Genomic DNA, 25,933 nt, shown 5'->3' on the forward strand with positions numbered 1-25,933 from the left:
AGGTCTAAAGTGCCTCCCTGGCCGGTTTGGCTTGGTGGTCAGAGCACAGGCCCATGGACCAAAGGGCTGCAAGTTTGAGCCTGGTCGGGGTTGTGTGCGAAGCAACCAATTGATACGTCTCTTTTCCCCTCCCTTCTACTCTAAGAAATCAATGAAAAAATATTCTCGGGTGAGGATTAACACAAGTAAAAAGTTTACAATGTCCACACCATTCGATCCAGGACTCCCTCCCGGAAACCCCTCCAGTGACCCACTGTGCTGAGACCGTCCCGCCCATGGTTTTAGACGTGGCTGGAATCAGGTGGCAGTTCTGGATGACAGGCTGACAGTTACACCTCGTCAGGCAGAGGGAATCTAAACACTGGTTGATGCTAACAAAACGTCTTATAAAAGATTTTCCTATAGTGAGAAAATAATTTGATTGTAGACAACTTTGGGGTGCTTCGTTATTCAAAAAATAATGGTTGACTATGACAAAGGCACTGTTCCAATACCGGGGATTCAGCCATGACCAAAAACCAAAGTCTTGCTCTCACAAAGATAACGAACGGATAATTCAATAAGTACATAATACGTCAGGTTTGATATTAGGATGAAAAAGTAGACTAAGGGGCCAGAGGGACCGACAGCTGACAGGAGCACCTGTTCACTCTCCAGGCCGCGTGGGGTGAGTGTGCAGTCGGGACTCACTGAACAAGTCTCACTTTCATGGAGAACGGGCTCCACACCCTTGACGCAGGCGCAGAGTCACCGTCTGGAACACAGTCCTGTGTTGTCAGACTTCCAAGAAGCCACTCGTGATGAGACGTGTAGCTCTGTGCTGCAGGACGACTTACCCTAAGTGTTCTTCTTTCCGAAGCGGCTCTAGGCAGATCTCAGGTCTCCTTCCCAACTTATATTCCCTGATAATCAATGAAACAAAATAATAGTGACATCACTCATCTTTTAAACATTGTTTTGTCAATTTTAAGCAAAATATTATACATAACACTCAAAACTTGTGAGACTACTGGGGAACAACTATACTCCAACAAACTGGACAACTTAGAAGAAATGGGTACATTCCCAGGCACACGCAGCCTACCAGGAATGAGTCATAAAGACACAGAACATATGAACAAACCAATTGTTAGTAAGGAAATTGAATCAGAAATAAAAAATCCCCCAACCAAGAAAAGTCTAGGATCAGATGGTTTTCGCTGATGAGGTCTAACAAACATTTTAAAAAGAATACCAATCCTTCTCAAATGCTTCCAAAGAACAAAAGAGGTAGGAACACTTCCAAACTTATATTTATGAGGCCAGCGTCACCCTGATATATGTCACCACCAGACAAGGACACTTTAAGAAAATGACAGGCTAGCACTCTCTACAGGAGCATAGATGCAAAATCCTCGATAAAATATTAGCAAAGTGCATTCAAGAATACATTAAAAGAATCACACACCATGATCAAGTGGGATTTATGCCAGGGGTGCAAGGCTGTGTCAAATACCTGCAAATCGATTCGTGTGAAACATCACATTAACAGAATGAAGGATAAAAGTGATATGATCACCTCAATAGATGCAGAAAAAAAACATCTGACAAAATTCAACATCTTTTCATGTTAAAAATTCAACAAACTGGATATAGAGGAAATGTACATGAGGAATGTCATACATGACACGCCCACAGCTAACATCATACTTAATGGTGGGAAGCTGAGAACTTTTCCTCTAAGTTCTAGAACAAGACAAGGTGCCCATCTTATTGAATTGTACTGGGAAGTCCTAGTCAGAGCAGTTAGGTAAGAGAAAGGAAGAATTAAAATAGTTCCTAATTGCAGATGACATGACGTTATATTTAGAAAGCCTTAAACACTACACCAAAAAGCTAGTAAAACTAATAAATGTATTCAATAAGTTTGCAGCATACAAAATCAATACACAAAACTCAACTGCATTTTATATACTAACAACTAATTATCAGAAAGAGAAAAAAAGAAAAATCCCATTTACAACAGCATCAAAGAGAATAAAATAGGAATAAATTTAACTGAGGAGGGGAAAGATTTGTCCACTGAAAAGATTATAAGACATTGATGAAGGACACTGACCTAGACACAACTAAATGGAAAGATACTCCATGCTCACGGCTAGAAGAATACTGTTAAAATGTTCCCACTGCCCAAAGTGGTCTACAGGAAAATGCAAACCCTATTAAAAATGTCAATGGCATTTTTCACAGAAATAGAATAAACAATCCTGAAATTTGTATGGAACCACAAAAATACCATGAACAGCCACAGCAATCTTAAGAACAAAGCTGAAGGCATCACACTCCCTGATTTCAAATAAGATGATAAAGCTGTAGTCATCAAAACAGTACGGTCATGACGTAAAAACAGGCACACAGATCTATGATGGAACACAACAGAGACCCCAGAAATAAACCCACACATACACACTCAGTTAACTTATGACAAAGGCACCAAGAATATTAAATGGGGAAAGGATATTCTCTTCAATAAATGGTGCTGGGAAAACCGGACAACCTCATGCAAAAGAATGAAACTGGACCATTATCTTACTACACCATACACAAAAATCAACTCAAAATGGATTAAAGGCTTAAACCTGAGCTGAAACTATAAAACTCAGAGAGAAAAACGGGCTAGCTCCTTAACATTGGCCTTGGCAATGGTTCTTTGGATTTGACATTAAGAGCAAAGGCAGCAAAATAAAAATGAACAGGTGGGACTTCATCAAATTAAAAAGCTTCTGCACAGCAAAGGAAGCCATCGACAAATGAAAAGGCACCTATGAAATGGAGAAATCATATACCCGATAGGGGGTTAATCCCCAAAATATATGAGGAAGACAGACTAATAGCCAACAGGCACATGAGTAGGTGCTCATCATCACTAATCATCAGGGAAATGCAAATGAGAACCATGTTTTCACTTCACACGTGTTAGAATGGTTATGGTTAAGCAAATGAGATAAGTATTGGTGGGGATGTGTAGGAAATGGAACTCTTGTGCATTGTTTGAGGGAATGTAAATGTACTCATCCACTGTGAAAAAACAGTATGAAGGTTCCTCAAAAAATTAAAAGAACTACCAAATGATCCAGCAATCCTACTTTTTCAGGAAATCAACGAAAAAGGAAATGAAAACAGGCTATCAAAAAAATGCCTGCATTCCCATCCATGTTCACTGCAGCATTATTCACAACCGCTAAGATACGGACACTACCTGTGCCCACCAATGAATGAATCGATAAAAATGAGCCCTGGCTGGTTTGGCTCAGCGGTTAGAGCGTCGGCCTGTGGTCCAGAGAGACCTGGGTTCGGTTCCCGCTAAGGGCATGTACCTCGGTTGCACTTTGTCCCCAGCCCTGGTTGGTTGTGTGGGTGGCAGCCACTCAATGTGTCCCTTTCACGTTGATGTTTCTCTCTCTCTCTGTCTCTTCCTCTCTCTCCTTCCCACTCTATCTGAACAAAAAATGGAAAAATGTCCTTGGGTGAGATTAAGAAAAAAAATGAGTGTTCACATGCACCCACATACACACACGACTATTATTCAGCCATGAGAAAGAAGGACATGCTGCTGTATGTGACATGGATGGACCTTGAGGGTATTATGATAAACAAGATTAAGTCAGACAGAGAGAGACAAATACTGTATATTTACTTATATGTAGAATCTAAAAAAGCCAAATTCATAGCAACAGAGACCAAAACAGCCGTTGTCAGGGGCTAGCAGTGGGAGGAAGAGGAGAGGCTGGTCACAGGGTACAAATCTGCATTAACAAGATGAATAAGTTCTGCATGGTGATTACAGCTAACGATGCTGTATTACGTACTTGAAAGTTGCTAAGAGAAATCTTAGGTGTTCTCACCACGAGAAAGAAATGGTCCTCATGTGCTATGATGCCGGTGGCAGCTAACACTATGGTGGTGATCATGTTGCAATAAGTATGTGCATCCAATCGACAGGTCGTATGCCATCAATGTATACAATGTTATATCAGCTACCGCTCAATACAGCTTGGGAAAAACACTCCAAATTTTGTTCACAGTCTCTGGAGTATAGTAAAAATACACGAAGTCACATTTTACGCTTAATATGGAAAACCGAAGTTGTTCCAGAGTCTGACTCGGGATAAGCAGCTCATCCAGCTGACAGGTGGAATCACCAGGGTCGGGATCTGTTACTGAGTGTTCAACGAGGAACCCACCTGAGCGGCTGCTGGTTTCTCCGTAAAAGCCTGCCGGGGCGTTTGCTGTCCACTGTCCAGGCTCTGAGGCAGGCTGGGGACGGGATGAACAACTCTGACAAGGAGGGCAAGGCCATGGCCTGGAAAAGGAACGGACATTTGTCCAAGGGGTTGGAAAGCACTCTTGAAGACTGCTTCGGGGGGAAACGAAGCCCCACGCAAGGACATCTGCGGGAAGAGTACTTGAGTACTGACAGCATCTGCTAAGACTCCCAGGACTCTCCTGTGAATGAAACTGACCATGAGTACGTTTTGTATTTCTCTCTACTGAGATCGGCTTGAGAGAGAAGTGAGTATTCGATTTCCGAATCTGTGCCTAAAGCTCCTTTTTAACCCTCATGTTTGAGAAGATGAGCGCTGGGATTAGTTTCTGCGAGCCTAACGGTCACTGCAGAAGCGAGGGCCCGTCCACTTGCACCGGGTACTTCGCCAGCGCCGTCTGCGCTGCCAAGGAAGTGACTTCTGATTCTGAGATATTTCAAAATCTGTGGGTCCTACTGCTAGGCCCAAACTGCTGAACTAATTCTGGAGGAGCAGATACCTATTTATATTATTTAGGTTGTAGTATACAAAATGGCCAGTATTCAGCCCTGGCCAATTTGGCTCAGTGGTTGAGCGTCAGCCTGCAGACCAGAGAGTCCCGGGTTTGGTTCCCGCTAGGGGCACGTACCACAAAAAAAAATAAATAAATAAAAATAAAATGGCCAGTATTCATCCATTTTTAACCTAAAAACAGCAACTTTGTGTCTTTCAATCCAACATGAGAAAAAAAGTGTCTTTTCTCACTTGTGCTTATGAGAATAAAACCATTTGCTTTTTCTGAGGAAGGTCAGTTCGCACATTTTTTTCCTTTAGGAGGAAGAAGGGATGTTCACTTCAGCCCATTAACCGTCAGATGCTTCTGACGCGCATAAGGAGACACTACAATGTCTACTTTTATTCTGACCTCCTGGGAAATCGATCACGTCTCTTTTAACTAACAACATAGAACACATGGATCACAATGATACAAAAACAATGCTTTACACGTTTCAATAAATCGTGTTTACCCAAAAAGTAAAAATAAACATAAGCTGCAAATCACTGAGGATCTATTCAAATGAAAGCACTGCATGCCGGCAGGGAGGAATGAGAGCCACAAGGGCGGCGCAGAAAAGAACGCCAGGGAGCTGTCTGAGCATGTGCGTGTCGCCTGCTGGGCACGCACCACTGAACATGGTGTGTAACACATGCCACATCAGAACGACTGTTAGTGAGGGAAACGGAAATAGAAGAATAGATTAGTATCTCACTGGAAGCAGCCAGACCCCCACTAAGGCACGCTGCAGGAAGAGTCTGACCTGAGCCTTCAGCTCCACTAAGGTGGCATCTTCTGAGATTTCGACATCTCCCAGGTGGTGGAGGGGAACTTCCATATGCATGTCACCAGGAGCCCCTGCACAGGACAGAGCCAGATGTGTGAAAGGAGCCTGAAACGCATTTATTTCATCTTTCTGAAATCTATGCCACGTGTTGATGTTGTAAATACTTTTAATACATTTCCATTCATGAAGCTCAGAGTCCGAGCGCCCAGTATTCGCGCCTCATTACTTTGGAGGGGAGGACGCCCTGCCTGCCTGTGGGCGCAGGGCCACACCTTCTCACCGGGATGGGTTCGAGGATTTCACACTTGTGCTGTCAACCTAAGGTGTTCTTTTTGACACTCTCTTTCCTCAAAGAGGCCTTTCTGGTAGGATACTCTGCCCTCCCTCCCTCCCTCTCTCCCTCCCTCCCTCCCTCCCTCCCTTCCTCTCACCCAAGGACATTTTCCATTTTTTGTTCAGATAGAGTGGGAGGGAGAGAGAGGAAGAGAGAGAAACATCGATGTGAAAGGGACACATCGAGTGGCCGCCTCCCACACAACCCAACCAGGGCCGGGGACAAACGGCAACCAAGGTACGTGCCCTTAGCGGGAACCGAACCTGGGACTCTCTGGACCACAGGTCGACGCTCCAACCCCTGAGCCAAACCAGCCAGGACTGCCCTTATTCTTTATATCAGCTTCCTGTTTCCTTCTCTCCTCCCTCCTATCCCTCCTGTTTCTCTTTGGTCTGTTTTCTTAGGTATACACAGAGACTACAACTTTCAGGAGAGGACAGGCCAGCATTCTCCTTCCCTGTCCAGGCTCTGGTAGGGCGGGTGTCACACAGTAAATGTGTACTGACTGAAAGGGTCCTTGACAGTGAGAAGGCCTTCTACATTTGTTATAAAAAGGGGGAAAATAAACGTTCTCTCATCTAAAATTCTGGGTATAAAAGTTGGCAACTAAATTTAGAATTCAGAATAATTTAACTCATTTCTGCTTTAATTAAATGTCTTTGTTTATTGCTGGGCACACTGCTCATAATAAATTAGATCATAAATGAACTGACCAAAACTTCATGGATGGGTCTTTTGTGTCTTAAGTACACAGCCAGCTGACAGATAGTTTTCGGAAACTCTCAGGAATTAGTGTGTTTCTCATGCTGTTATAAATAAGGACTATCAACCTGAGCCTGTCTCTTCACTTTCATGGAGAAACACACTAATTAAACATGAATTTCAAGTTTGTAGCCAATTCTATATATAATTATTATTCTATTACCAAAGCATTTTTAGAATTAAATTGTCTTTTAATTTTTTTTGTTTTTATTGATTTTTTTTGAGAAAGAGGAAGGGAGAGAGAGAAACATGGATGTGAGAGAAGAAACATGGGGTTTGGCTGGGTGACTCCTGCACGCCCCCCACTGGGGATGGAGCCCGCAACCTGGGCATGTGCCCTGACCGGGAATCAAACTGGGACTTCTCAGTCCATGGGATGATGCTCCATCCACTGAGCCACACGGGCTGGGCGCATTTTCAGAATTGACACATCTAATATAAACCAACCAAAAATAACTTAATGCCAATTTCATAGTTAATTCAACACAAAAATATTTTATTGCTCTAAACATATATTCTTAATTTCAAAGAGTAGAGAGATAAGAATTTGATTCATTTTCAGTAATTTCAGTACTGAGGTTTAATCGGTAAAAACAGAGCTCAGCCAGTGTAGCTCAGTGGTTGAGTGTCGACCCATGCACCAAGAGGTCACTGGTTCAATTCTCGGTAAGGGCACATGCCCAGGTTGTGGGCCAAATCCCTAGTGGGGGGCATGTAGGAGATGGCCAATCGATGTTCTCTCTCATCAATGTTTCTCTCTCTCTCTCTCCCTCCCCCTCTCCCTTCCTTTCTCTCTAAAATCAATAAAGAAAAAATAAAAGAGATAAAAACAGAAATATAAGTATATAATACTAACACCCCCCAAAGCTAAATAATGAAATAAAGCATGATTAAAAATCATATATAAAGAGTTGTTCCTACTAAAAATATAACTACAGTTACAAAGGAGACTGATCAGTGTTTTCTTTATAAGAAAGTGGAAACCCATTTTTACATCAGAAATTCAAACTCACTGCTAGTGACCTCTTGCTCATCAGGACGTGTGTGAATTTTGTCCACAGAGAAGCACTTTATACTGTCCCGGTTTATTCTCAGAAGGCAGTAAGGGAGTGGAATGCCCTGGGGGCAGTTGCTGGGGAGCCAGGGGCAGAAGGAATGGACTGGGAGCTGAGCAGGGTCCCGGGGGGACCCCAGCCCTGCCTCTGCCCCCGAGGCTGCCCCGTAGCCTCATCTGCCAGGAGCAAGAGCTGCTATTTTTATTGCCATGAGCACCTTGAGAGGTGACATAAAAAATTCCTTGAAAAAATATACTGATACAAAGGCTTTAACATAGTCTATCTTATAGCGAATGGCTGTATAAAAACAGGATGGTGTCATTGCTATGAAATGACTTATGGTATAAATAGATTCTGATTTTCAACTGTATGTTTTATTATTTTTTTTTCTTTATTGGTTTTTAAAGAGAGAGGAAGGGAGAGGGAGAGATAGAAACATCGATGAGAGAGAACATCGACTGGCCGCCTCCTGCACGCCCCCCCAATGGGGATCACAACCTGGGCCTGTGCCCTGACTGGGAATTGAACCGGCGACCTCCTGGTGCAGGGTCGACGCTCAACCACTGAGCCACGCCGGATGTACATCCGAGCTCAACTGTACATTTTAAAGACTAAATATGTCACTCGTCCCTCCAAGCAGGAGTCATCTCACTTTTCTTGATGGCACGTTGGCTGCTGCAGTTCCGCTGTGCACTCACCTGGGGGGGACGTAGCTCTCCAGACCCCACCTTGAGAAGGTGTACAGTTCATCTGGTCCTGATGGCTCTTCCCCTGACCCTCGGGCCCCCGAGGCTGGTACCACCAGATGGGCACCTTCAGGAGACCCTGGAGAAGGGAGCATTTCTCACTGCTGTGAGGCACACAGATCACGTGAACTTCCAACTCTACTTCCATAGAGGAACATCTTAGTAACAAAAGTGTTCCCAGATGTATTACTTTTCCTTTTAGATGTATAACTGCCCTATATTATATTTGTTAGTTACTTTTACAATCAAAAGTTTAAGTGATAAAAATCAGACTAAATGTTCTTTGCTTAGAAGCATCTCAGTAGCTACAATCCATGAACAGGATAAACAAAATGGCGAAATGTTTGACAGCACCACCTTCACAGATACACTCAGGGTAAGAGCAGCAGGAGCTTCCGCTCACTCAGGTTCCCAGGGAACTTCAGAGAACCGGCAGCCTGCGGCTCGGAGTGGGACTCCTGCGTACACTGAAGGGAATAAACCCATTTCCTTACCCATATCCTGTAATTTCAATTTTACTAAAGCAACTCATTCTTCACTACCCCTTTCTTGTCAGTTGGTAAAGAACTTTAATGGATTTATTAGGGATTAAAGATGTTACAGTGCTCAGTTTCCAATAGAAGATGAGAATGTGAAAAAACCATGTAAAATATTTTAAAATATATATTTCAAGAAATGTGTATTAAAATAAAAATATTTTTGTTTATTAAATATGTGATTAATAAATACTCAATCTCCATTCAATTAAATCAATAAGTATAAATCAGACCAACGCAATTCTATTTTTTCCCCTATCAGACTGTCAAAAACCAGAAAGTCTAGCACTATTCTGTATGTTGTTGGAAATGTGGGCGAATTGGTGGCAGGAGTGTGAACTGGGGTCCAGTTCCTGGAGAGCAATCTGACACACCCCGGTTGAAATGTCAAGCCCCTGACCTGCCATCCGCGGGAGAATTTGCCTTCTGATGGACCAGCTCTCAGATAAGGCCACAGGTGCAAGGACAGTCGCTGCTGGCTATTTGTGGAAGCAGGATGTAGTGGTCGGCCTAGGAATTTATTCTGTAGATGGATACTTGCAAAATGGCACATTTATGATATTTTTTGCAGTGTCCTAAATCTTCTTCGAATTAAATAATTAAATCAATTATGGTACCTCCCTACAGTGAAAGATATAAATAGCCATCAACAGAACAAGATAACTTTATGTGTTCTGCTACAGTGTATACAGAGTGGGCAAGAGTAGGTTTACAGTTGTAATATAAATACAGTCGTCCCTCGCCACTTTGCGCTTCGACTTTTGCGGCTTCACGCTATCACGTTTTTTTCCAATATATTCATTAAAAAGTTGATCTAGACGGTGAAAATGATACAGCGAGCGCTCAGCTGTCTGAGTCGATTATACACCCCTATATTATGATTACAATTAAAACCACTGTACGTATGGACTGGGCCTATGTACTCGAGCCCCAGGAATCCGTCAACGCCAGGTGCCACCGCGAGTCTGGAACAGATCAACCGCATAAACGAGGGCCGACTGTGTATAATCAAGAACCCTACTTCACGGAAACTCATTTATCGCAGTAGAGTCTGGAATTGATTGGGAGCGAAACACGAGGGCCGGCTGTAATACAACAATTAATAAATAATAATACAAGAATAATTCTGTGTTTCGTGTACTCACAACTGGAAACCTATTTCTGCCCACCCCATAAATGGAGAAATAATGTCTATGTAAATATGCATATATGTGCTGTGCACACACACGTGTGTGTGTTGACAGAGGCAACTGGCTGCCTATGGAGGGGCACACAGGGTGGCTAGGGAACAGGCGGGGACACTTACTCTTTCTGGCCCAGCTTTTATACACTTTGAGTTTTGCTTCATGAGTATCACAATTCAAAAATTAACTCTAAAGAGCATGGTATAAAATACCACAGAATTCTATGAAGTCATGAAAAAGAATAAGGTAGTTCTGTATGTGCTGATATGAGCAGATCCTAAAGATATATTACGTAAGTAACAACAATAGTGTGACGCGCCGTGTGGAGATCCCTTTACAGGGCTTTAGATGGATGTGTGCTACATTTACACTTGCACACAGACAGGCTGCACCTTTTCTGGGAGGATATGCAAGGAAAAGTCAGTCATTGTGGCTCTTTCTGGAGAGAAAGATGTGAGAGAAACTTGTTTTTCATTTTATAGACTTCTGTGCTATAAATTTTCTCATCATAAGCAGAGTGGTCATCTGAGTATTGGAATTTGGGTCACTTTTAAAAAAATCTACGTGTCCACATGCATATAGGTACACAATGGCTGAAAGGGCCGTGCAGTGTGGAAGGGCAGGCTGTGCCCTCAGGGCGGTGAGTCTGCACACACGCGCGCCGGGCTGTGAGTCTGGTGGGCTCCAGGAAAACAACCTGGCATACCTTCAAGTCTTTAATTAAACACTTCACACCTTCGACTTGTTAATCCCATCTTTAGAAGTGTCTAATGATGGATTTGTTTTTAAGTACTATTGTAAGAAAAAACTGAAAACAAGCTACATTTCCAACAATGGGGATAAAAAGTGAATTAAACTGTGATAAACCATACACTGGCTATAATAACTGTTTTTGGATTTTATGGTCAGGTTAACAAATTAAATATAAGAAGCAGAAAAGAAAAGTGTATACACAGTGGGTTTTATAGGAGGAAACACCTAAAGAGATAAAACATGGTGGCTGTGTGTTCGGTGGGCTTTGGGTTAGCGCTCTGTTGTCTATGATGGTTGCAGTGCCCCTTCCCCAGAGACAGCAATGACGATCATCCACAAAGTGCCTACTGAAGGCAGTCTTACCGGAGGAAGAAGTTTCCCTTCAGTTAACAGCAGAGTGTCTCCAGAACGTATCGCAAGCTCTTCCAGTGTTGCATCCTGGGAATACAAAAATTCTTTTTTCCTACTTGTGACTTACGCAAGGAACAGACAGAACAAACCAACCACTGGACCCATTTTTTTTTTTTAACCCTATACATCTATTACCCTTGAAATAAATAAATGAATAAATAATAAAGCAGGAAATAGGCGAGCCTATGAAACAGTGAGTCGTTACACATGAAGTTACGAGTGTGAACTGGAACATGAAGTTACGAGCGTGAACTGGAACATGAAGTTACGAGTGTGAACTGGAACACGAGGTTACGAGTATGACTGGAACATGCGGTTACGAATGTGAACTGGAACATGAAGTTACGAGCGTGAACTGGAACATGAGGTTACGAGTATGACTGGAACATGCGGTTACGAGTGTGAACTGGAACATGAAGTTACGAGTGTGAACTGGAACATGAAGTTACGAGTGTGAACTGGAACACGAGGTTACGAGTGTGAACTGGAACACGAGGTTACGAGTATGACTGGAACATGCGGTTACGAGTGTGAACTGGAACATGAAGTTACGAGTGTGAACTGGAACATGAGGTTACGAGTATGAACTGGAACATGAAGTTACGAGTGTGAACTGGAACATGAAGTTACGAGTGTGAACTGGAACATGAAGTTACGAGTGTGAACTGGAACATGAAGTTACGAGTGTGAACTGGAACATGAGGTTACGAGTATGAACTGGAACATGAAGTTACGAGTGTGAACTGGAACATGAAGTTACGAATGTGAACTGGAACATGAAGTTACGAGCGTGAACTGGAACATGAAGTTACGAGTGTGAACTGGAACATGAAGTTACGAGTATGAACTGGAACATGAGGTTACGAGTATGAACTGGAAGCATCACACAAGATGAGAGGAAAGGGAGAGGGGTGAGGTGAGGAACGATGAGACTGATTTGTGGAACATGAAATTTTAGTTAAGCCTACAAAGATCGGTTGGATTTGGAAAGCTGGGTGAAACGAGAGAAGAGAAGGAACTTCTCATGGAAAGGCAGAGTCGAGGATGTCAAGAGTCAGTGTGGCTTGTCCTAGGAAGAGCTGCCAGACCAGGCTGGTCAGAGTGGGCAGCATCAGTTGGAGAGTAATGGGGAAAACTGGATGGTGAGGGTGGGCACAGATTGAAGGCATGTGGAATAGGAAAAAAAAAAAGAGTTTTTTTTTCCTCAAGACTTCTGAGAAGGGGTTATTAAAAATCAATCTGGCTGCCACTTGTGTAACACACTGAAGTAGGGACACCTGAGCTCAGGGAAGCCAGCTGTAATTTAGATGAGAGGAAGAGGAAAAAAAGGGCTTGAACCAGGAGGCCAGCAGTGGACTAGTGAGGAAGGAGTGGAAAGGGACAGGCCTGTGACGGCCGAGCCCGAACACGAAGGATGGCAGGTAAGCAGGGTTGGCCACGTGTCAGCCGAGAGAGGTCAGGATGGGGGACAGACAGCAAATCCAGGGAGAGGAGCCCGTTCTGAGGTGATGGGTTTGCTCTAAGGAGCTGTAGAACTGTTTGATACGAACCTGGGACTTAACAGAGAGGAAAATGTGGACACCATCTGACTAGCTATTACTGTTCTGACATCCAAACAGTATGTCCTAAAGATTCTTTGAGGTCCCCTTCTTACTCTGGGAAAATTCTTGGCCAGAACTCAAGAGGGTCCTCTCTATACTGCTACTGACTACCTTACAGCAAAGAGTATTCCAGGGACAGCCCCGTACACCTGCTTAAATCGACCTGTCGGTGTTCAATGCCACCGTCTGTCTATCACTGAACAGAGGCGGACAGACCAGGGGGCAGGGCGGCTGACCACAACTGTCTATAAACAGCCTCACAAAGCTTCACTTTGGGTTTACTGCTAAGGCGTGGGTTTGGAAGGGAGGTTTGATGCTGTTTGGGTCAATAGCAAGCTTAACCAGATTCCACTATCCTGTGACACAACTGTTCCTGAGCCCACCCTACCGTTCCCGAGCCCACGCTACCGTTCCCGAGCCCACGCTACCGTTCCCGAGCCCACGCTACCGTTCCCGAGCCCACGCTACCGTTCCCGAGCCCACCCTACCGTTCCCGAGCCCACCCTACCGTTCCCGAGCCCACCCTACCGTTCCCGAGCCCACCCTACCGTTCCTAAGCCCACCCTACCGTTTCTAAGGCTACCCGAAGAGTTTGGATAGGTCTAGAGATGGTGTTTGGATCAGAGCCTGAGTGAGTGGTTAGTAAGATGAATTCCACCATCAACTTGCAGAGAAACTCTGATTAAACCCTCAGAAACTCTGAGATTAAAATATTCAGGTTTTAAAATTGAGACTGTATCTCCAAATTCTTTCATTAGTTCATGTCTTTTGTTCTCTCCAGTTCTCTGCCTCCTAAGGAAGACCCACTGTTCCCAGGGACACACCTCACCAGAAGAGGACTTAGCAGAGATGCCAGAAGCATTCCCATTCGGCTGAGACCTGCCCCCGAATGCGCCCACATGACTACAGGAAGGGAACAGTAAGGGAACCACGCATACATTCTGCATCCTAAACAAATTAAAGCCTTCTCCAGAATTTATTTATATGAGTGTCATGTATGAAAATACCAAATAAACACAATCATTTTAAAGAATGTAATGTATAAGTATAATCTTACTTCGCACAAAGGCTCCCCAGCTTCATAGCACCAATCCATTTTTCGTAAATGCCACGTGTCTCCTATGAAGGAATCAAAATCAGAATGAAAAACAATTTGAAGAGTATGTTTTAAGAGTTTGTCAGGAGCCTGGCCGGTATGGCTCTGGCTGAACACTGACCCATGCACCACGAGGCCGCCGGTTCGATTCCCGGTCAGAGCACATGCCCAGGTTGTGGGCCCAATCCCCAGTGGGGGGCGTGCAGGAGGCGGCCAGTCAATGTTCTCTCATTGATGTTTCTATCTCTCTCTCCAAAATCAATAAAGAAAAAAAATTAAAAAATAAAAAAGTTTGTCAGAATGACCCTTCTTGGTAAATGACTATCAAGTGGGATTTGATCTAATAATTATTAAATAATTTTTAAAAATTCTCTCTTTCAGAGCATGAAAAATAATTAAGTTATTCCTCCAATCTGGTTATTTTTTATCTCTGTTCCAGCAAGAACAGATGTATAATTGCATATAATTAATGTGTACTTGCAAATAAAAATAACATTTGTTACTGTGATCCAATAGCTCCATTATGCCTCTATCATTTACACGTACGCACATCACGAGTGTAAACACAGGCACACACGTCAGGGGAGAAGCCCGGCCGGAAGAGGCGCAGCACTGCTCGGCGGCCTGCACCGCGCACAGGGCCGCCCTCCAGCGGCCGCTCCCCTAACAGACAGCGGTGCTTTCGGGGCGGCATCTAATGAAGTTGGTATAAACGCACATTTACATGGTGGGCATTCTGTAAGCAGATTTCTGTTCTCGTATGCTCGCCCACACCGGGAAACGGGAAGAGAACTTCTGAGGGGAGGGAGCCGAGTGGAACAGAAGCTGGAGACCCTGGTTAAGAAAAACAGCAACGTCTTCCAGTCGGCTCCCCCACCCACCAAAAGAAATTGCAGCCGAAGGAAAAAACACAGATCTCATATTTATCCTGCACAGACCACAGGCTCTGAATCCCAATACTCTTCTTTGCAGACCCTTTCTGTCATTAGTTCTAATTTTAAAAACAGTAAGACTTATATGAATATTTAACTCAATCTAAGTATGTTTTGAAACAAAATGAAACAAAACACCACCAATAAGTTAAAAGTGAATCCCATTACTTCACAGCACAGCAAGGGGGACAGAACTTGGGTTCTGAAATCAGAGAGACCGTGCAAATCATACTGCTGGTAAGTGACTCTGGGTAAGCCGTAACCACCTCAGCCTCTCCTGCCATCTGTAAGATGGGAACAGCGGTGGCTGCTTCAGATGCCCTGCACTGTGCTTTCCTACACATCGCTTCCCGGCTCTCTACGCCGGAAACCCTGGCATGGAACCTGGTCACTGAAATTCCGAATCGCTGCGGTTTAAACAAAACCAGAGCGTAAATCTTAACTGCACCTCTTCTGTCCCTAGGTTCTCTCCTCAGTGACAGGCTAACTCACAACCAGCCGTGTTCTTTTCACTTGCAAACAGAACCAGAATCCATTATGTACACACAAATGCAAGGTGTAACTGACAACCCTGAGAAAAAGGTCTGAAATGTTTTCATTAGGCTTGCAAGTAATTTCTTACTAGTAAAGGATGTGGATAAGATTCTATATCATTATGGCTTGTAACTTACCTGGGAGGCCAAATTTCTCCAGCATTATCTTTAAACACTGTAAAAAAAACAACACTGTTCATTAGTTTTTCTGTTTCTGAGTTTCACTGTTATAAGAAACAAGCTTTTTGGACTCCGGGCCTATTTAAGTCAGATTATATTAATAATTCTCAAACAGATAAGGACGCACACAGTTAAGATGCTTACGTAAGCTCTCCTTCCTAAGAGCCCGGTGGGGCCGACTCAGGAGGGAAAACAGCCGCCTGTGTTTGCACCCAGGATTCCGTTCAAAGTTTTGTTCATCCACTTCCAGGTGTGTAGGATGAAGATAATCGTGTATTTTGATTAATTAGGCTGATTTCTGATTTCCCAGATACACATACATTAAACTTTGAATCCTATAAAGGAGATTAGCCTTTATTTGGCACCCATGAAACACAACTGGTCATGCGTCCACTCACAAGGAAAGAATTATACAAGCTGTGATCTCATGGAACAAGGCAATAAACAAGACATGATTAACAGGAGTTTAAATAAAACAAAAATGATAAAAAACCAATTTCTAGAGAGGACAAACATTCTTAAATCTAGGGAAAATAGTAAGTAGTATTTGATTTATACTACACTAGAGCAGAAGGGAGCAAGAATTAGGATGCTCACTGCTGTATTGCTTGCATAAGAGAAAAAAGGCAAAATATCCTCTAATGGGAACATTTCAGTAAACTGTAAGTCTTAAGACAGTCGGAAGTGTAGGTAGGGCCTGTGCACTGGCCTGGACCTGCACGGGATGACGCGTGCGGCATGATTCCATCACGCCACCAGGTGCTTCCTCTGTGTGCACCCCACCCCCACATGTTGGTGCACACATGGCAGTTATGGAAGGAGGCACACTCCACTGATGTGGGTGAGACTATTATTTGATGACATCAGCAGCTGGGGAAGGGACCAGGATAGGGCAGTGACCAAGGGAGATATTTAGCCCCTCCCTAAAGTTAAAAAAAATAAAGAATAAATCCACGATTACTTGTATGATTAAAAATAAGACTTTTAAAAGTCTTTTTATAATATAAAGGTATTTTATAATTACAGGTTGTTTAGAAAATGACAGCAGTGAGAACACAATATATTAAAACACAGGGAATGGGACCAACGCTGTATTAAAAAAAAACCTCAGTCTTAAAGGCTTCCATTTTGTAAGAAAAACAAACACGAGCATTCAACTGATCTGTGTTCCCGTGGAGAGAACAGCGGGGCCAGGCCTGCTGGGGGGACAGCATGGAGGCCCTGCAGCTGGAGCAGAGCGAGCGAGGGGGAGCGGCTGGAGGCCCGGATCCCACGGGGCCTGTACGGTCACTCAGGACGTGGCTCTCGCTGGAGCGTGGGGAAGCACAGGGGCCCGGAGTCCAGGAGGGACCGCTCTGACTCACACCCGCGAGGACCCTCGCCTGCTCTGAGAGGAGGCCCTGGAGGTGCCCGGTTGGGTGCAGAGCAGTGAGGGATTCGCTGGAAGATGACAGGGAAGAGCAGAGGGAGTGAGATGCGGTCAGGTCTCAGGGGAACAGTGGGGGCAGGGCCCGCAGGGTATGCTGGAGAACGGGATGTGAAGTGAGAGAAAGCAGAATCGACATGACTTCGCAGTTTCAGCCTGAGCAGGCAGACAGATGGAGCCCCGGGCCGAAGAGGACCACGCGAGTGAAGCTGTGCTGAGGACGGGGCGCTGCTCTGGTCGTGCTGTAATTTGGGGTGACGATGACAACCGAGCAGCCGCTGGATGTTTAAGTCTGGAGTTTTGGGGCAAGGTTCAGTCTAAGAATCGAGGTGCACGCACCCCCACGGGGAGAGGTGAAGACAGAATGGCTCACTGCACAGGGTAGGAGCTGTCGGCTGGGGAACGAGTCTGCCCCCCCACCCGTGCATTCAAAGAGAACAGAAAGATACACACACCGCTCCTTTGAAAAGTTTTGTGGTTTCCTTTCTTTGAAATTCAAAAGAAAAACACAATAAAGTTCAAAAGCAAATGAAAAACTCCAGAAATATTTACAGCATGTAACAAAGGGTGAAAAACGTATGAAGAAAATGTTTTCTCATGGAGAACTTGAACCAGGCGCAGAGGATGACCCCTCGGGAACCCATCACCCCATCTCAATTACAGCTGTGGCCCAGCCCACTTCCCATACCCCAGGTTCTCTTAAAGCAAGTGTCAGATATGTCATTTCCTGTATTAATATTTACAAAGATAAACATTCTTTTCAAAAACAGAACCCTAAAACAATGATGACATCCAAAAATATTAAGAACTCTAATAATAAATGTCCGGTCAATGTTCAAATTTCCCTGCTTTCTCCCAAACTATTATTATAATTCTTTTGGTTTGAATCAAGGGCCAAATGAAGCCCACATGCTGCCCTGCTTGCTGTTTCCCCCCAAGACTCTTCTAACCTACTTTGGGACTGTGCTGACTGCAGGTCTGGGGTGCACTCAACACATCCCCCGTCCCCTGCGCTTCTTATAAAACGGTACTCACACCTACAGGCTTGACTGGACTCAGGTTGTTTGGGGGTTCTGGGGGCAAGAAAAGTGTGGGTACTATTTGAAACTTCTACAATGCCTGGGTGTTGCTCTTCTTGGGTTGTTAGCAGACTCTCAGGATCACTGCCTAGATGCATTAACGCATTTGGAGTTGAAAAACTGACAGTCTAAAATTCTTTCTTCATTTTACTAGCTGGTTGCCCTGCAGTATAACCTGCAAAACAAAACAGGATAAATGCCTGACTCTCTCCTCTATGGTTCAGTTACTCACAGGTAACGAACGAATACAGCATCTTTAGGATGACGTGAACTCATGATTTTAGGTATGTGTACCAATCAACTTTCATTACTATGCCCACTGAGGTTCGAACTGTCTCATCTTTGACCAGTGGGAGCCTCTTCGAGTTGGCTCCTGAGTCTCTGCCGACGCCAGTCGACTTTTCTGTTCTGACAAGTTGTTCTAGGCTCATCTTACACTCTCCTGACCTAGACACAGGCCAGCCATTACTCCAAGAAGCCCTGGTTCCTTCTTGTAGGAAATGGTAGTCAGCAACCACAATCTGGGTGCTGGGTGCTCACTACTGCCACGTTAGTCATTGTTTCTAAGCTGTTTCGGGGAAAGAACTAGAAAAATATTTGTTTAAAAAAAAATACAGTAAGTTCATTTGACTCTCCTAATTCAAATTAAGAGTACAGGTTTTACTTACCCACAATGATGTCATTCTGTCTGTCCATCTTCCAACACTGAAAGTCCCAGTTCTCAGTGACATCAACATAGTCATGTGCTTGCTTTATCTCTCTCTCTCTCTCACATACACACACTCACTCACTCCTACCTCTGTGTATGTGACTACTCTGTGTATGTGACTACGTGTGTATATAAAGTGAAAACAAAGCAAATATGCCAGTGTTCATATTAGTGGGATAAGACATAATGAGGAGTTTTAAATGTTTTCTTTTAATCTATTTCTACATATCCCAAATTTCTACAATTGACAAGTATTATTAATAATAAAAAATAATAACTTAACTTAAAAGTCCATTTAGTTCACCAATTTTTAAGCTTCCAAAACTCCTCCTTTAGTGAGTACACAGAATTCTTTCAAGTGTGTTATGTAAACCCTAACCTTAGGACCTCACAGTCCTAATACAGGTTACCACTGTTTTCCATACCAAACACCCATAGACACCTGTCCCCTGAAAAGTAAAATGACTTACATCTCTCACAGATATTGTTTCTTCTACTATGATTTCCATCTCTGTCCCAGGCTGAATGTCACTTCCCATAGCAAAAAACAGGAACAGCTAAGATCAAGACAGAGTATGAATGCGACTTAATCTAAATTTTAAAATTCTACAAATGTATTATTTACTTCCAAAAAAGAAAAGCCAATGTAGTCCATGGAACTTGAATCAAAATCTCCATGTATATAAAAACAAAACTACATTGGGTCACGTTACATTTTAAACAATAATCTCAACTACCTAGAAATGTTAAGATGCTTCAACACCAATATTTTTACTCCTAAAACATCTCTCACAGATATTATTTATTTTTCTATGATCTCCATCTCTTTCCTGGTCGTCCCTCAAGGGGACTTGCAGTCACGATACACTGTAAGCATAACTGTGCTTTTCCTCTGAGTCACTTGGCTGTGACCTTATTTTCTGCCCACATACTGACTCCTAAGACCCCACAGGAAAACTGTGAGTCTGATCTCTTGTCAAGTCAGCTCCTTAGAGCCCTACTTCCCTTCCAACTCAACCTCACGTGTCGCGTTTTCCTCCTCCAGCTGTCGTCTGCACTGTTTGCTCGAGGTCAGGGGAGAACAAATTAAAGAGCGGTGGTTGGGAATCCAGAGAAGTGGACCCAGGCCCAGGGGTCCTGATACGACCCGGCCAACCTCAATGCACTCTAACAGTAGGACACAGTACGACTTTTGGACTGTAATAAAAATTAACTAAATAGATAGGGCTTCTGGCAAAGTCAATCAGATGGTTTTATACAGGAAATGAATACTGATAAAGAACAAGCTGTTAAATTATTACAGAGTAATTATATCCAAAATTAATATCCTGTATTTCATTAAGCCCAAAATGCCTGTTCCTCATTGCTTCACATAGCACAGAGAAAGGAAACAGTAGCCCTGGCCGGTCTGGCTCAGCGGTTAGAGTGTTGGCCCATGGACGGGTTCAGTTCCCGCTAAGGGCACGTACCTTGGTTGCAGTTTGTCCCCGGCCCCAGTTGGGGTCGTGTGGGTGGCAGCCACTCGATGTGTCCCTTTCACGTCGATGTTTCTCTCTCTCTCCCCCTCCCGTTCTCCCTCCGGCTCTATCTGAAGATAAATCAAAAGTGTCCTCGGGTGAGAATTTAAAGAAATAATAATAATAAAAGGAACCAGAATGGCCGACAACTGCAGGGCGCCGCGGACGAAAGGAGCAGGCTCTCCCAGACCTTAGAAGGGGGGAGGGAACATTTCGGAATTTCTGAAATGTGGATAAAACTGGTAGCCACTCATCTTTAAAGATCCCCCTTAACCACAATATTTTCACAAAAAACGAATCTTACGAATATGCTTTGAAATAATATGTATGCATATTTTTAATCTTCACCTGAGGATATTTTTCCACTGATTTTTTTTTTTTTTCTTATCCTCACCCGAGGACATTTTTCGATATTTTGTTCAGATAGAGTGAGAGGGAGAGAGAGAGAGCGAAACATCGACGTGAAAGTGACACATCGAGTGGTTGCCACCCACACAACCCAACCCGGGCTGGGGACAAACTGCAACCAAGGTACGTGCCCTTAGCGGGAACCGAACCTGGGTCTCTCCGGACCGCAGGCCGACGCTCTAACCGCTGAGCCAAACCGACCAGAGCTTTTTTTTTTTTTTTTTTAGATAGGGAGGGAGGGAAGGAAGGAGAGAGACAGACAGACAGACACATTGATGAGAGCAAAACAGACACAGATGTGAGACAGACACATCAATTGGTTGCCTCCTGCAGGACCCTGACCAGGCTCAGGGATCAAACTCACCATTGAGGTACATGCCCTTGGCCAAGAATCAAAACAGACTCTTTGGTCTGAGGGTTGATGCTCTAACTGCTGAACCAAACTGTCCAGGGCTATTTTTTATTTATAAATTTTTTAAAGTATGTATTTTTATTAACTTTTTTAGAGAGAGGAATGGGAGAGAGAGATAGGAACATTGACGTAAGGGAGAAACGTCGATCGGCTGCCTCCTGCACACCGTTACTGGGAACTGAACCAGAACCTCTCAGTCCATGGAACGATGCTCAATCCACTCGGCCACACTGACTGGGCTACAGTTTCTTTTCTGGACCCTCAACTGAGAACATGCTGAGAGAGAGGACGGGGAAGACAGAGAGAGAAAAACACTGATGGGCTCCTTTCCACACCAGCCCCTGACCAGGGATCAAACCTGAAACCCAGGTATGTGCCCTTACTAGGCAATAGAACCGGTGACCTTTTGGTGCACAGGATGATGTGCAATCAACTGAGCCACTCCGGCCTGGCTAATATTTTTTATTTATGCACAGAGAACTATATATGGATGTATTCCTACAACCAAAGGTATTACCGAAAGAAAAGAAAATGTTTAAGAATAACAGCATTACTGCAGTCGTTAAGGCATGAATTACAAAATGAAGACCTTATTGGGGGAAGGGGCTGGGGTGCCACCTGGCGTTACCTGAGAGGAAGTTGGTGGTCTTCCAGGACAGAGACCCAGTGAGCTCCCCATCTTCAGTTCTGCTTCCTTCAAAGTGCAACTGTCTGGCACTACAAATAATTTTGATAACGTCATGAATATTAACAACTACCTATCTGGGCAAAATCATGTACTGAAATAAGTTTTCTTTGAAAATCAAGAATGTCAAGAAAGAAAGAAAAAAGCTGCATTCCATGCAAAATGATTACATGTGGTAATGGGTATGTTTGATTTCTAGTCACACATTCCAGAGCACATTGTTCCTGTCATCTGTACAACAACGCTATGGTATCAGAGGTGGCTATGCCTCTTCTAGAGTCGTATTTATAAAAATCAAGAAGCTGTTGCTTACACAGATTACAAGTTAGATATTCTGAATCGATTCATGATGGGCTAGCTTCTTCCAAGTTTAAAGCTGCTTTGGTGACTACCATCAACAGTTAGACTCAATTAAATCTATGACAAGATGTGTTACACAGGTGCGAACAAAGACTCGATTCCATAACAGTTATCTCAATAAAGTTAGCACACAAAAACATGACAATAAACCTACAAAGATACAACTAGATCAAAACCATGACTAAAATGAGGATCAGCTCATCAGAAAGTCAGGTGTTCCACTCTAGAAAACGGAATGGTTTGAATTTTTGGTTAAGATGTTCTTTAATACACAGGTCAAACACCTGGATGATGGTGTGTCCTATAAATCAATTTTTAAAAGGTGAGTTAAGAATATTAGGTACTGGAAACCATCTTTTCAAGTAAAAGTGTTAAAAAAGTCAGAGAACATGAGTACGTGTCAGCTTTACCACAAAGATTTACCTGGACAAAGAAGCTTCCCATTTCTATCAATAGGTCTCAAACAGCTGTTCTCAGCTACAAGTAAAAAGAAGCTGGTTAGTGCACCAAAGAAAACTAAAGAGAGAGTCTCTACTCGGCTAATTACAAGGAAGCTACAAGGAGCTAGAAAAACAAAGCCCCAGCCCCACAACCAGCGCGCGCAGGCAGCCCTCGCTGCACGGCAGGGCAGAGCCTGTGCAAGCTGAAGCTGGGCAAAGCCATCTTCATACCAGGGAGAAAAACTGCGACTGTTCTTGACCTTTAGACAGTTGTCAAAACATTTAAAACTGTCAGTTACACATGTGAAATGAAATAAAGAAAACTGCAAAGCTAATATTGACACCATAATTTAAAAAACTAAAAACATGTATGATCACGTTTTATTTCTTAGTTAAAACACATCAAGGAGAGTGTCAACAGGGCTTCTCTCTTCTGCTCACCGTGAGGCTATGCTACAGAGTGCGCATCTTTCCCATCAGATCACCATACTCAGATTTCTAAGTTTGGATCCGCTTCCAGTATTTTATATTTTGTTTTCAACTCATACAGTATGTCCAAGAGATCCTTTAACGTGAAGTTCTTTTGCCAGCGTCACTTCTCCTGGGATAGCTTCATCCTTCCTGTCACAACCATGTCCTCACTTCTGCGGTAAGTTCCCGTCCATTAAGGTCATCCACCTGCATGGCTAGTCTCTCGCAGGACTGCATATCAACACCCCTTGTCAGCTATTTCTTGTCACTCCATGTGCTTTGTTTCTTTGCTGCACTTCTGTCTTTGCTGGCCAGTCCAGTGACCTGTCCTTATGAAATGTCATGTGGTCCACCCCGGTAGAAACGGAGGCAGTGACCTACACATGCTGCTGTTCAGACCCGCAGTGGTGCACACCTGTAGTTTATGTAGTGACCAGTGGACTGGAGCTAGTAGCCAAGTGTGTGCTTTATGTGATCACTCAGCTACATCCAGTGGTAGCTGGAATTTGAACCATGGTGCTGGTTAACTACTGTTATGTAATAAACCGTGGTAACTGAAATGTGTGCACATCGGACCCGGGCAGAGACAGCCTCTATTTACGATACGTTCGGCGATTTTTTTAATGTCCGTGCAGTGGGTTGGGGCAGGTGTGCCCTATTTGTGAGGATGCAAGGATTCCTGCGTTGTGGGAAGGAGCACACCTGGTTCAGTCCAAGCGGGGCTCTCACGAAGTGGATCTGAGACAGGGCGTTAGAAGGGCTGGAGCCTTCTGAGAGGGCAAGAGGGCAGGAGCGGCAGGGTCTTAGAGGCGCCAACGTTCTTAGACCTTGGCAGCTCTTTCTGAGATTCCCGAGCTCCACATCTTCTATCAGTCAGATGAAACTAGCATATGGTTCTAATATGCTTTTTCTGACAAATGACTCAACTTATGAAAAGAATTCTCCAATTGAAAAATACATTTGAAATGTCTCCTTCAGTTTCTCTTCGCCTTCACTGAGAAAACACAGAGTCTCCTCGGCGCCGGGCACCGCACCAGAAGCTGCCATCGCAGGAGGGAGGGGACGGCCGCGGCTGCTGCCCTCGGGGCCTCGCCGCACTAACACGGTGTCGCAGCATAGGCACCCCGAGCAACAGCACAGGGCTCTTCCGAAACAGAGACGAGGTGAGACTGTGGTCAGGGACACTGGAGAAGTGAAATCTCAGCGGCGACCCGCCGGACGACTGAAGTGAGGGCCGAGCCCTGGGGGACGACAGGACTGAGAAGGAAGAGCGGGGGAGAGCCTGGCACGAGAACTCCGCCGGCCTGGGGCGCAGCGGCTAGGCTGGGGCAGCCGGAGGGGCTCTGTGGCTAGGGGAGCCCACGTGCAGGGGGAGCGCTCCAGGGCTGGGGCAGGGGCCCAGGCTCCCATTCACCCACTTTACGATCCCAGGCCACAGGGAGAATGGTTGGGAGGGGAGACCTGTTATACGGGGAGACAAGCTATTCATTTCATCATTATTGGTTTTGTTAACCTTTACCCAAGAATTTTTCCCATTAATTTTGAGACACAGTGGAAGGCAGGGAGTGGGGTTAGGGAAAGGAAAAGGAAGAAAGAGGGAGGGCAGGTGAAAGAGAGAGAGAGAGAGAGAGAGAGAGAGAGACCTCAGTGTGAGAGACACATGGATTGGTTGCCTCTCGCATGCACCCTGCCGGGCTGGGGATCAAACCAGCAACCCAGGTATGTGACCTTGACTGGGAATCAAATCCAAGGCTCTTACGTCCATGGGCCAACACTCTAACCACTGAGCCAAACTGGCCAGGGCGACAGACTATTCATTTTAATAAACCATATACTTTAATCAAGTTTTCTGAGGTATAATTTCCCTATAACACACATCCAGTTTAACTGTACAAAGTGTCTGATATAAACACTAGGCAGCCACCAGCAAATTGAGATAAAATTCTCATCATTCCCCAAAATTCCCATGCAGCTCTCTGCAGTCAACCCCACTCCCAATTTTTATTTGCCTCTGGAACTACAGCTTGGGTTTTCTTTTTCAAAAATGTCGTGTAAATGGAGTAAGAGTATACTCCTTTGTGTCTAGCTCTGGCTTGGCATAACGTCTCGGAGTCATCCATGTCTGTGGCGGCCATTCGCTCCTTTCATTGACGAACAGCATCCTGTTGTGTGGATACACCACAATCTGGTCCTTCATTCACCTACTCACAGACAAATGGATCGTTTCAGTTTCTGGCTATGCAGAGTGTGCGCAGTATGTGTCAGTATACATATTTCAATTTCCCTTGGGTGAATCTAGAACTGGTAGGCGAAGGTTTACATCAATCAGAAACAGACGGACTCTACCAAAGTGACTAACATTCTCCCCTCCCGGCAGCAATGCATGGCCGCACCTGTGTCCTTCTCCACTGCCCCTGGGTTCAGTCAGCACCTATAATTTTAATCATTCTCTGGGGGGTGCAGTGGGGTCATTATGGTCTTCGTTTGGCAGCTAATGATACTGAGCATCTTTCCTGGCATGTCGGTCATTTATAGGTCGGTCTTCTTTTGCAAGGTATCCTCTTGATTTGGGTTGGGTTGTCTTTTGATTAGGTTACAAGTATTTTTTATATAACCTGATGTAAGTCTATTGCCAAATATGTTTTATAATATTTTTCTCCCAGTTTGTGGCTTGCTT

The 25,933-nt window shown here is 44.2% G+C and overlaps 1 protein-coding gene across 8 annotated transcripts in view; it reads right to left on the bottom strand.

Moving 5' to 3' along the window:
- Positions 1 to 25,933, bottom strand: part of USP40 (ubiquitin specific peptidase 40) — a 90,720-nt gene that overhangs the window by 5,200 nt on the left and 59,587 nt on the right. For 6 of the 8 annotated variants that reach the window (XM_036254071.1, XM_036254075.1, XM_036254073.1 and 3 more), the window contains 10 exons: positions 22,769 to 22,822; positions 21,929 to 22,017; positions 19,434 to 19,520; positions 15,708 to 15,744; positions 14,066 to 14,127; positions 11,360 to 11,434; positions 8,476 to 8,602; positions 5,603 to 5,697; positions 4,224 to 4,342; positions 837 to 902 (listed from right to left, as the gene is read on the bottom strand). In XM_036254071.1, coding sequence (XP_036109964.1) covers positions 837 to 902; positions 4,224 to 4,342; positions 5,603 to 5,697; positions 8,476 to 8,602; positions 11,360 to 11,434; positions 14,066 to 14,127; positions 15,708 to 15,744; positions 19,434 to 19,520; positions 21,929 to 22,017; positions 22,769 to 22,822 — 811 coding nt within the window. Of the gene's footprint in view, positions 1 to 630; positions 755 to 836; positions 903 to 4,223; positions 4,343 to 5,602; positions 5,698 to 8,475; positions 8,603 to 11,359; positions 11,435 to 14,065; positions 14,128 to 15,707; positions 15,745 to 19,433; positions 19,521 to 21,928; positions 22,018 to 22,768; positions 22,823 to 25,933 lie in introns of those variants that run through there. The other 2 variants (XM_036254076.1, XM_036254072.1) reach the window with 2 other exon arrangements.

The sequence above is a fragment of the Molossus molossus genome, unplaced genomic scaffold (assembly GCF_014108415.1).
Source record: "Molossus molossus isolate mMolMol1 unplaced genomic scaffold, mMolMol1.p scaffold_m16_p_11, whole genome shotgun sequence".
NCBI classification, from domain to species: domain Eukaryota; kingdom Metazoa; phylum Chordata; class Mammalia; order Chiroptera; family Molossidae; genus Molossus; species Molossus molossus.